Below are 12,535 nucleotides of genomic sequence, written 5' to 3' on the forward strand. Positions count from 1 at the left end.
ATTCCTGGTCCTCATGTTTCAGACAGTGAAAGAAGACGATGGAAAATATAAGGGCCAATTTGTAAAGATCCTGAGATACCTAACCAATTGCCATCAACTGGAGTGCCAACATCATCCAAGATAATCTATGGAGGTTGTGGCAGAACCAGAAGCAGATTCCAAATAACCTCAGCCAGTCTCAGAAGCACAAGGCTGTTCTTCTGCATCGCACATACACCTTTTACTTAGCTCCTAAGTTCTCAAAGACGGAGCCTGCCCGATGTTCACCGTCATGCAGTGCCCAGCACAATAGGGTGGGGGTGCTTTGAGCTAGCGTACGGGGAACCAGCAGTAATGAGTCATGCCTTTTCTTCCCAGATCCCCACCTTCCTTTTTCCTCATCTGTATTTTCTTACTCTGCTTAGTTCATGCTCAGAGGGTCCTGCCTTGCCTTCCATTCAGAGGCAGCCTACAAGCACCCACAGCCACTGTACCTGGGGGAGCTCTCGTGACTCACAGCCACACCTGAGTCGTTCCTGCTCTTCATGCCACAGGCAGGGCTGTCTCCCTCTCATCATCTCTGCTCTCAGATTCATTCTGGCAGCCAGGGCCTGACCCCAAGGAGGCCAGGAGGGGAAGCCTTGCTTTAATTTCAATGGGCTTTGAATAAAGCCTTAACTGCCTGGAGGCAAGGGAGCTTCGGTGGTTACATAGGTTTGCCTCATTACTCCAGTCTCTGGAGATGCAGTTTACCTGTGAGGAAGCTGCTGCTCTCCAGTCACATCTACACTCTGTGTCTCTCCAGAGAAAGGCTCTTCCCTGCCTGGCTGGAGCACTGGGATCTCTTCACACTCACACACTGTGTACACCGGGACCCCACAACTGACTGCTCTCATCTGCCTTTTCTTACTAAGAAAGAAAAGAGACAAAGCCTTAGTTCCCATTTTCCCCCAAGCCGGTTGAAGGTAGTTTTACAGAATGTGTTTTGCAATGCTTCGGCTTCCCCACTGCTGCACGCAACACCATGGAATAACACAACCTCTTCTATCTTCCAGTAGGCAATGGTACTAAGCTGCCTTTTCAGTTCTCCTCGGTGGGACAGAATCCGCCTGGTGACTTCAGCAAACAGTCTGATGGGAGCCTCTTCACTAAGACCGGTACTAGGCATTTAGTTTTTTCCCCTTCCTTCTGCCCCCTTTTTAAGTGGTAAGACATTGAATCCTGTTCTTGCTCCCCCAGAGAAGGCCTGGAGCAGTCCTACACCTGCCCATATCTCCTGCCCTGACTGTCAGCCTCTCTGATACACGCACATGTTCACATGAGCAACTTACTCTGCTGAACTGGGGCAACAGGAGTTTGTTAAAGAGTGTTGAAAAGTATTAAAAGTTATATCTAATGAATGGCTAAGGGGTTTTAGATTTCGTTTGTAATGTGTAGAGATGAGAATTTTAGATTATTTTAGAGGTGTAGGGACCAGGGCGAGAGAGGTACTAGGAAACTGTGTTCATGGCCATTTAGCCCTCTGTCTTCATCAGTGTTTTAAAACAGCTATTGTCCTGAAAGAATAATAGCCACTGAGCAACAGCCCACAGTAGCTGCCTGTCCTCCTTCATCTGAATGAGAATCCCCCATTCACCATCTCATAATCCTCCTTTTGCTACCCGCTAGTTCAAGGGCACCAGAGGTGGAATCCAAGAGCATCAGCACCTGCCGAGCAGAGTCAGGTCTGATTAATTTGCGAATGGGAGATGGTGGGGAAAGGCCATTACCTGATAGCACTGAGAACGGCTGTGATTCAGCAAGGCTGGTATTATTTTTGAATCAGAATGGAGCTGGTGCGGTAGAAGGAGGTTAGGACTTATCACACTGCCAGAGGTACTATCATTAATTTCTGACAAGAAACCCAGGCCTCGGCTTTTTGCACTAATTAAATAGCCTATAGTGTTCTTTGCAAGAGTCAGAATGCTTAGTTGGGGACTTGCCCTAACTTTAATTGGACTGATTGCATTCCACCTCTCTGCATTCCTCAGACATTTTAATTAGACAGACTTTCTTTACTCCCTTTTCCTAACTGATTGGGTGGTGGAATAGGCATCTGTCTGACGGCTGGTTTGTCCCACCCCAGAAATGGCTGCATTTCAATGTTAAGCAATGCAATACTAATTATGTGGCACTTCCAGTCCTGCTACTCATCTTGACGCTCTCAAGGGGAGATGGGGATGGTGGCAGGGACTGATCTATAACAGGCTGTTTTATGTTGTCACAGCTTATCCTTCAATAGTGAGACATCAGTCTGCAAAGGTGACGCCACAGACATGGAAATCCTCTAAGCAGCCTGTATTGGTAAGAAACATACCCTTGGTGTGAAAGCGTGTGCACAGCTTCAGCAAGAGAACTATCTGTCCTAGGGATACCTGAGACTTGAGAGACTGGGGCTTAGGTCCTTTGGAGACGGGAAAGTAAAAGCTTCAAGTCAACAGCTCCTATTATTTTTTTCTGTGGTTAACTGCGTCCACAGATGGATGTAGATTAACCCCCCCATTGCAGGAATAATCAATACTTCAAAGCGACATTTTGAAAATATTTTGCCCTGGTCTAAAATTTGACCCAGGCTTCTAGAAGATATACAAATATTATAGCACACATGCTGCTATCTGAAGTACTTTTCCTCCCTACAGGGATATCATACACTTTTAGTAGTTTGTGACATATAGAAAGCACAGATTGTATAAATGACACCAAAGACAACCATATAAAGGTATCTTGCTAATTACATCCTACAGTGGGCAGATGCAATATCAAAGATGAGGGGTCAGACTACGATCATAAATCACTAGAACATCTCTAAGTCACTCATTTTGCTCTATCAGCACAAAACAAGTAACAGAGCATTATAAGGGGCAGAGGACAGTGATATTTTAGGTCTTGTAATCTTAAATATTCAAGGTTAACAAATAGTTAATGCATAACCACAGAAACACTGAGTTAATCTATTCTCCTTAACATCCATTCACATTGTGCCGCATTAAGATCTTGCATGATCTGAATTAAGATCATCAAGTTTTTGCCCCCATCTCTGCAGATGAAATCTATATTTTGAATTCTGATTGTACATTTGCAAAGATTATTTACTGTTCCCTGGAAATAAGACTTGTGAGAAGAAGAGGGTCCAGAGGCGAAAGCATTCCCACACTGAAGGAAGAAAACAGAGGAAATACACAACAGTTAGAAAGTGGCTGCCTAAGGACTGCAGCTGTATGTCTCCACTAAATTTTCAAGGCCCCACCAGGAGATGAATGCCAGTGAAATGGATGTTCCTTGGTAGACTGTATCACTTGCAGAAAATCCAGCCTTGAGTCTCTGCATGTGCTACAAAAAACCATATCTCCTAGGAACAGCAAAGTTTTGCAACATCTTCTGTCTTGCGTTTGATCTGCTCTAGGCAAACCTGCTTTAGCGGGGGGGTGGACTAGATTAACTCCGAAGGTCCCTTCCAACCTCTCCTATTCTATGATTCTAAAAGACTTCTAAAAGATCATCTACTCCATCATATGTGTGCTCAGATGGAGACTCTTCCCAGTAATTTTGGATACCAAACTATCCTCCCTAATGGTGGTGTTATACTGGGGGAGTCTGGTCAGGAAAGCGAAGTCTGTTAGCGCTGGGCACTGGTGGATGCGAGTATGATCTTCTTAGCAATAAGCATGGACACAAGTCACGCTTTCCTTATTCCACATAGAGAAAGCCTGAGTAACTTCTCGCACATGAAGTCACCAGTCTTTTTCTGTCTCCCTTTCTCTCTCACACATACACTTATAGCGGCTATTTTATTTTTATAGTCTATATTCACCAGATAGTCCTGAACCTAACAATTCAGTTGATAAATACAATCATTAAAAGGTCCCAAAATAGAAATACGTGCTCTGGACTGAAGTAGCTCTGCAGGAGCTTTTATGGTCTATTGGACCAATAATCTAGCTTTTAAAATAGTCTTAAATATGTATTTAAGTAATACACATTCTAAAAGCTATGTAAATATGAATTTTCACAAAGGACTATACTGTTTAAGGATAAATGTCTTTTTAACCCACAGGGAGTTCTTTAAAGTGAAGCCCCCTTCTTCCATCTCTTAATTATATTGGAAATTAAAGCCATGAAATGAAAAGAATTTCAACAAAAGGGAACGTTGAGCAGGAGGTATTGGGAGTTGGCGCTGAGTAGCAAGATGGGTTGGGTTTGCTCTGCCCATGCTTCCAGCCTCCCGCCATGCCTGATATTAACTACTGCGCTGCACAGAAGTGTACCAGCAGGTTGCTGTGAGGTCTCTCCCACCATCTAAAAGTGAGGTCTGGGCAGTGGATCAAACCTAAGACAGATCAGACATTACAAAACCACAATTGTTCCCGATTGCCTTGGTCAATGCTTCATTGGTATAAGCATATTCTCATCCAAGCTAAAGATTTTTGCCTTCAGCAGTGCAACCAGCTATCACAATCAATAAATGGGCTTTTGTGTTTTGTAGTCATTCCAAGCCCAACGCCAGGCTGCATGACAACTTTGCCATTGTGTTGCTTATTTGTAATGGTGCAGATAAGAATGAAATTCCAGGGGTAGGTCCTGATGAGAAGATATACAATTAGGGACTGCGGTAAGCAGAGACAGGAAAATGGCAATTCCTTTAGGCTCTGCCCCTGTCTCTCCACTTATGCTTCTGTTTACACAAACATTTAGTGCTGGGCCCTGCAATGTGTGGAGGTGAGAATAAACAATACACCATTGTGTGAGAATTTCCATGCACAAGAGTTTTGGCTTGCCAGCCAGAGAGCACAACTAAATACCATTTGACTTAGTTGATCACTCGCCTAACTGTGCATGGCTTTAAGTGTGAAAACTCCCATGAGTTCTCAGGTTAGCGAGCAATTAATAGACACTGACAGAAGCATAAAAATAAAGGTGACATTCCTCTTCTCCCAGAAACCTCTCATCAAACCATGAGTCATAGTCTGAGATTTTAGATGATGCACAGCCTCATTTGGCTCAGGAATGAAGCCCATGCAAAGCATGTGTGTAAATCAAAAACCAACGCCATTTGCATTTGATCACTCCAGCACTTCCAGTAGTGAAATGAGGCAGTGTTGCTCTGCAAGAGGAAAGACTGAAGGTGTTAAGATTGGAGTATGTTAAGATATGCGTGGTTGGGCTATCTAGGAGGGTGAAGTATAGGTGATCAGAAAAAGAAGGTAGGTCAAACTCACGTGCCCCAAATTCTCCATTGCAGTCACATTACCGCCCCTTTTACGTCAACAAAGGCAATGGAGCCACTTCCAACGAGGCACCTTGATTCCTGAAGATTTAGGGAAGAGCTGGCAGCACTTGGAGCGAAGACTCAGCTGTGGATTTTCATGGATGTACCTGCTACTGTATTAACCTTACTGCTCTAATCTCTGCCAGGGAGAGGGAAGGTGCAGAAGGGAATAGCCTTTACTAGAGCAAACAAGGACTTTTTCCAAATCGCCTCATCACCTTGAAAGCTCTGCAGGCCTTAACAACGTAACCCCATCCTCTGCTGTCACCTCCTTATTCTCTCTCTGTCAATGCCCTTCCTTTTGCCTCTGCAGAGCGAGCTGCTCTGCTTCTCCTGGGAAGCATGCGTGCTTGGTTAGCACACCCCCCCACTCTGCTATACCAGTTGCCCCCTTGTCCTGAGTGTTTATATGACCATAGCTATTAAGTCCTGGTGAAAGGTCCCAAGCTGGGGGGGGGGTGGGGGGGTAAAGCTTTTCTTGGAACGGAGAGGCCCCAGCCACTGGGAGCAGTGACAGGCTGAAGCTCTTCCCATGCCTCTCTACCCTGTCACCCAGCCCTGCCTCGCATGGGGACACACCACTCTCACTGCGATCAGGTCCAGCGCTGCCACCTCCCTGAGATCCCTGCAGACTCCCCCAGCCCAAGCTGGTGGCAGCATGCTTCCTCAGGGCCCTTCATCAGCTCAGCTCTGCTCCTGCTGGCTTCCAAAAAGCCAGACAACAGGACCTTTTCAGAGCTGCTACAGCCCAAGTCCAGCTACTGGTGGGGGGCAGAGAGGCTTTCTATCCTGTTAAAATACCCCTCCAGCCACCTTTTCAAATTAAGAAATAAAAAGAAAATCCATCCTACTAATATAAGATTGATTAGATGCCATAGGTATTGGGTGCTTTTACGTTTTGTAGTGTTTTTTTTAAATCCCCTAAACTAAAATTGATTTATATTGTGGTTCAGGTGTTTTTTTCTGCAATGGGAATTAGTACCATAGCTTTTTGCTCAGGATAATATTTTTTATTTGTCCCCCGGATAGACGGATCATGTCAGCACCCAGCTTGCAAACCAGCCAGGGCTGGTTAACCTTTCCATGATCTCACCAAGATTATTACCCTTGCCCTTGGACAAAGCCAAGAGGTTAGGTCCATGCTATGCAAAAACTTCCCCAGGCCAGTCAGTAGGAACAGATGGCCCATTGCAGGATCAGAGCTCTCAAATGGTGACAAGCAGCTGCAGAACAGAGAATCAAGACCTGACAGCTACTTTTCATGGTTTGCTCTGTTTAAGCAGTTTTTGGAATGGCTTCCTCCCACCTTTCCTACCCCCAAACGCTTGCAACACCTTGCTGAGAGAGGTCATGCCTATCGCTCCCTGAAAATTACTTTCTTGCTAATCCCCGTGCAAAGATACTCACTGCTTTTTAATCTGTCACCTCAGACAAAACTTCTGAGGCTGAAAGTTGGTTGCTCCAGAATACTTGAAATGGCACTTACAATTTTTTTTTTTTTCTTTAATGACCAGAGGAGAAAGGGATCGCATGGTAGGGAAGGACGTGAAGAAAGGGAAACTGAGATAGAGTTGCTAGGAAATATACTGAGGGTTTTGAGTATGTGTGTGAAAGGATAAAAAATAAGCCCCTCTGCCCCCCTAATCTCACTGTTTGTCTTGCCCCGAGCAGGTGTCCAGTCATCACTTGGGTCCCTTTTGTTCCAGTAAAAGCTTCCACCACCTTCTTTCTAGTCTCCAAAATGTGGGCACAATCCCCTCTTCTTCCTCCAAAACTCAGATGTTAAAATCCCCCCCTCATTCCCTTCCCTTCCCTAAAGAAGGCCGGTGTCAGCTGGGATCTGCCCTGCACACAGCTGGCCGGTCGAGGAGGCGAGCGTCCCCTTCCTCCCCCGCTGCCCCCTCCCCTGCAGCCCCCACAGCTCCCAGCCCGTTTGCTCCCCTTCCTCCTCTCCTCGCTGCAAGGGCCTCACTCAGACCTCGCACACACCACTTTTCACACCTGTGGGGATGGAGCCGCTCCCCGTTGTGCGTGAGGCTGGGAGAATGTGGGGCATCACCCCCCTCCAGCCCCGCCAGCCTCCCCACAGCCCTCGGCCCCGCCGGAGCAGCGCGGGATGGGGCAGCTCTGGCCCCGCTCTGCCTCACGCTCCCGGGCAACTAGCGGTACGGCTTCGAGGTGTATCGTGCATGAACTGTTTCTATCGTGTTTGTCTTGATCAGCAAAGCAAGAGGAATTCCACCTCCTCAGACAGGACACGACTGCGCTGATGTAAATGAGGCCCTTCACGTGTGCAACACATACTGCAGAAATAAAGGCGAAAGCTCCATGTCTGACCAAAACTTCTGGGGATGAGGTGTCTCTGTCTTTCGTACTTGTATGCTTGTAAGAGTCTCAGTGACGTTAAGTCTCTTCAAAATATTCTTTATGCAAGTCAGGGGGTTAGAGAACCCATTTTGCTAGCTCCTAGAGGATTTCTTTTCACTGCTTTCTGGGTATTTTGAGTCAGGGTCACGTCAGCTCAGAGGAAATGCCCACATCCTCAAGAGTCAAAGCTAGACTGATGGATGCACTTCCAGTATAATACCTTGAGACTACCCTGCAGATACGCCCAGCTCGGTCAGTTCCCAAACACCAGTGCCACACAAATCCTTCCCTGCAAGGGCATTTCTAGAAACCTCTCAGCCTGTGATTGTTGGCGATTTCAGTGCCTCTCCCCTACCAGAGGTTAAACCTCACCCATTCCCACTGGAGGTAAAACACTTGCTCACGTATGCAGAGGCCAAAATCGGCCTGGGAGAGACCAGGCTGCAAGGAGACCTGCTGAGCTGAGGCACTGTTTTGTCCCAGCCTGGACCTGAGTCTCCCCAGGAGGTTGGTTCTGGGCACCACTGGGACCCACCAGCTGCTTGAACTCTTCTGGGGATACAGGCCTCTGGTTCTGCACAGCTCAGATGTCTTGCCTATATCATGGCTTCTTTTGGCGCTGAGGGAGAGGATAAATCCCTTGTGGGCTGCTAAAGGTGTCGATTCAAGGCCAGACAGGCATAGAGGTAGCCCTGACAGCCTCTTGAAAGAGCAATTGTACACATGAATCTGTGGGGAACAAAGGCAGGTGAAGTTCTTCATTTACCCTAGATAGACTACGGCAGGGAGCTTTCCAGAGGATGCCTGGCATATTTCTTCTCCCAGGTACTAGATACCAGCTCTTTTTTCCCCAGACATTGCTGACAGTAATTCCTGAAGAGCAAGGGTACTACCGATTCACTTGAGAAGCCCGTAAATCCTCCTTGTTTACCCCACATGGGAGTTACCAGAGAACAGAGCTCAGCTCTTTCCCATCAATTCCACTCACTGCCTCCATTACTGTTATTACTGTGATTAAAAAGCAATCAAAGAGAAATCTTCTTCCTGTCCTGAAATTGCTGCGAACATCTCAGTTCCACCACTTAAGCATGAGAAGAGCAAGTTACAAGCACATTCTGCACTCCTGGACTCTGCGACACTAGGAAAAAATAGTGGAGTTCATCGCCCGAGCAGTCAGAGGCAGCGAGCAGGACTGGCCGCTCTGGCAGCGTGGGGATGGAGTAATGAACCTCGCAGCTGCAGGGCTGCGTCGCGCCTGCTTAGGGAATCCGGTCAGAGCAGCCCCAGACACGCCGTAATGAACTTCGCAGCCTGAAGCGCGGTCTGAGCCCAGCACGGCTGCACACCCAGCTAGCACACCGAGGAGAGCCAGCCCAGCTGAAGGAGACAGGGCTGCTCGTCCCCCTCTGCTCAGGCAGAGCAGAGGGGTTGGATCTGGGGTCAGGCATCAGCTCTCCATCCCAAGGAGATCCCTGGGAGTAGGGACCGGGGTGATGGGTCTCTTCCACCCAGCCAGCGGCTGCAGAGGACACTTGGACACCCAAAGCTGGGCTGGCAGGGCAAGGCTCAATGACAAAATTTATAGTCAGGCTGCCTCAGAGGGGAGCGAGCAGCCGTGACTCCTCTTTGGAGGGCCCCAATGCCAATGACATCAAGAGTCTCTCTTTCACCTCCAGCAATTTGTGGTTTCCTGAAAGTTTTAGGCTTCTGGATCTAGTTTCTTCACCCAGAAGTGGCTGTTTCTCAGCACAGACTTTATTTGTAAATCCCCCACTGCCCACCAGAGCAACCCCAGCCTCTCCCCCTCGCCCCTGCACTGCTCCTTAGACCCAGCCTGACACCGGCCCAAAGCACCCTTGGTGCAGTTCAGTATGTCGTCAGGGGGTGTGTGGGTACCCACACGTGTATAACCGACTATCTGGCTGTAACAATAGCCTTCTGACAATCAAAAAAGAGCAAAGTTGACCGTCACACAAATAAGAGCAAGTTTATGCTGAATTTTGCTAGCATATCTGTAATTCTGGGCTTTTGAACTAGAATGATACATGATCTACGCTAGTCCAAGGGAAACAAACAACGTGGGGACAGACCCTTTGCTTGGATGTAAATTGGCCGCAATAGTCAGTTAAAAATCAAAGCAAGTAGCTCCAAAAGCTGATCATCTTTAATAATTCATTCAGCTCACTCAGTCACTTGACTTCTGTCACCAGAGCAAGACAGACCACTTTTATCTTTGTACATATTAACTATAAAGTTTTAAAATGAACAATTCTTCAGGGGCATAAACAAGAATAATAAAATCTAATTGCTTGTGAACCTTTAAATTTTTGCAATATTTTAATGACATAAATTTGCCACTCTCTTGCACAAAGATAACACAGAAATAAAGTGTTTGAATTTGCTAATTAGGAAGCATAAAATACAGGGACGCGTTCTTAATAAAACTATTGGGATGTTCAAATCAAAGACTATGATGCCTTCCGAATTTTCCTTGCCAAGAATCTGATCTTTAGACTTTTAGCTCTTCAGGCTACAGACCTTGAAATTATGCAGCAAAACAGAGCGTGTCCTCCAGACCACGGTGGAGCCACGGGGCACAGTGACACCAGTTTCAGACCCTTAGTCAAGGCCAAATTCTGCCCTGAATATTTCACAATCTCAGGGGCTAACTTTCAAGAGATCCTTACTACACATAAAATTAAGTACATGGATGTGTCACACTTGGGACTGGGGCTGGAAACAAATAGGAAATACTTAACATCTGCAAATCCGGTACAGCCGGTAATTTTACTACCTCAACATGTCACAAAAAAAAAAGCTTTTTCATCTTGTTCAGCTCGCCTGGACCAGCCCACCACAGCTCACAGATAGACAAGTAGAAAACACTCTGTTGCCTGGTACAAGCGAGGCCCGTGTCTCACAGCACAGTCATCCAGACAGCACCCCCAAAAAATAACAATAAGAAATACAAATCTGATTCAACATGTTCTTTTAACCCCAGCTTTTTCCTCTATTCGGATGCTAGAACAACTCTCTAATTAAATCAATAGAAAGAATGGTTGATATAATTCTTCTAAATAGAAAGAATTTTAAGGAAACACCTTACAAGTTAATATTTCCCTTAACCCGGGGAAATACATATGAGCTAGATAAAACAAGCATGGATAGTTGTGGTAATCAATTTGCATGTTTTAGTGCACTTAAACTAGTAATATGACACACTTTCATCAGTCACATATCTAGTCCTGGAGTAGTTGCCATGCACTGTCAGACAAAGCTGCCTGCATGTTAGAGTAATGAAGGATAAGCTTCTTTCTGCAATTTCTATTGCTTGTTATTACATGAACTTCAGTGTTTTTCAAATATGATTTTTCAACACTTTCTCCCCGAGAAGGTAGGGAAGAGTGGCGTGCGGTTCCCGGGTGAGGAGACAGAGGCATACACCGAGGGGGGGAGCAGCTTCCCCAGCATTGCTGATGCTGGACTCGGTGCTGTCAGACACGTTTCAGGGAGGACTTAAACCAGATTCTGTCAAACTCTACCTCAGACTGTTTGTTGCCTCGGATAAGGCCTGACACCAGATGCTTTACGACAGCGTTAGCCCGTCTCCCCTGGATTGCAGTGCTGGTCAATCTTCCTATGGCTGGCACTCTAGACCCGGTTAGTCTGACTTTGATGAGCTCTAGGAAGAACGTGACAAGTGCTAAGTGCTTCCGAGTCCTGCTGAAGTCGGAGTGGGCTAAATGGGCCAACAGATAAAAAAAGCAGGAAGAGAGTCTGCTTTGCCGCTGTCGGGAACTGCTCCTCGACCCCTGCATCAGCAGCACCAGCTTGCACTGATTTTATTAACTAGCCCAGCGCCACAGTTGCTTGTGAACTGCTTTTGGGTCCCCATAACTCAGGTGCCACAGGAGAGCTGTCTGGGCTTTACAGGGACATGCACAGAAGGTATTTTTGTGGGATCAGAGAGAGAGACCTGTCTCAAACCCCACAGCAAGAGCATTAGCACTCAGCAGTCCAGCCTTGCATTCCCTGCTCCAGCAGTTTGACAGACCCCATTACCTTTTCACATGCCATTTGGCTGCTGTCAGAAGCAAGAAAGCTTCTTAACAGGGAAACCTTTAAAGGCCACAGCCTGCATGTGCGTGCTCTTTACGCGGAGCCTCCTTCAAAGAAAAGATTTACTTCACATTTTCTCTTCCCACTCGGGACCTCCAGGGGACGACAGCTCCATAGCCATGCTCTCCTGCCTACTTAGGGATTCTGTGAGTACATTCCCATTGCAAATCCTGGAGGATTTAATATCCACTCTGTAATCTACTGGCACCAACAGGCATTATCTAACTAAACCTTAAATTGAAAATGCTAGTCTTTCCATTTTCCCCAAGCCGTTGTGAAAAAGTCGGTTTCTTGTAGTCCAATGTAATTTACTCTCACTCTAATTAAAATGCACCAGTCAGCTGTTCCTGGCAAGATGCTCAGCTGGCTGATACTGTGAGTGCCAAAGGCACATCAGGACCTGTGTGGAGCTGGCAGGTGGGACAGTAGTGCCCCAGGTCTCCCAGACTGACTTTGCTTTATCAGACCTGCCTCTGTTCCATCTCCCCATACCCCAGCAGGAGCAGCATGCTGAATTCTCCTCTCCTCTGTCTTGCTGTGGCTCTGATCAGCCGAGTTTTGGCTCTGCTGGGGCCAAGGATTGTCATTAAGGGCATCCAACTCCTTCTCCCAACCCACTACCAAACCTCAGCAGCAGTGATCTGCAAGGAAACTGTTTAGCATCAGGTGTTGTGTTTGGTTCTGTAAGTGGTGGGAACTCATCAGTGTCCACAGAAACACCTCCCCCCAGCACCCTTCCCGGGCATCTGATGGCAACAAGAGCGG

At 46.8% G+C, this 12,535-nt stretch overlaps 1 protein-coding gene across 1 annotated transcript in view; it reads left to right on the plus strand.

Moving 5' to 3' along the window:
• The window catches only part of TRIM29 (tripartite motif containing 29), a 23,740-nt gene extending 18,420 nt beyond the window's left edge, over window positions 1–5,320 (plus strand). The window contains exons 7-9 of the mRNA XM_009895153.1: window positions 1,038–1,136; window positions 2,246–2,322; window positions 5,258–5,320. Of these exons, the coding sequence (XP_009893455.1) occupies window positions 1,038–1,136; window positions 2,246–2,322; window positions 5,258–5,320 (239 nt within the window). The remainder of the gene's footprint in view (window positions 1–1,037; window positions 1,137–2,245; window positions 2,323–5,257) is intronic.
• Window positions 5,321–12,535: the final 7,215 nt, after the last annotated feature.

Source organism: Charadrius vociferus, unplaced genomic scaffold (assembly GCF_000708025.1).
Source record: "Charadrius vociferus isolate BGI_N301 unplaced genomic scaffold, ASM70802v2 scaffold751, whole genome shotgun sequence".
In the NCBI taxonomy this organism is placed as follows: domain Eukaryota; kingdom Metazoa; phylum Chordata; class Aves; order Charadriiformes; family Charadriidae; genus Charadrius; species Charadrius vociferus.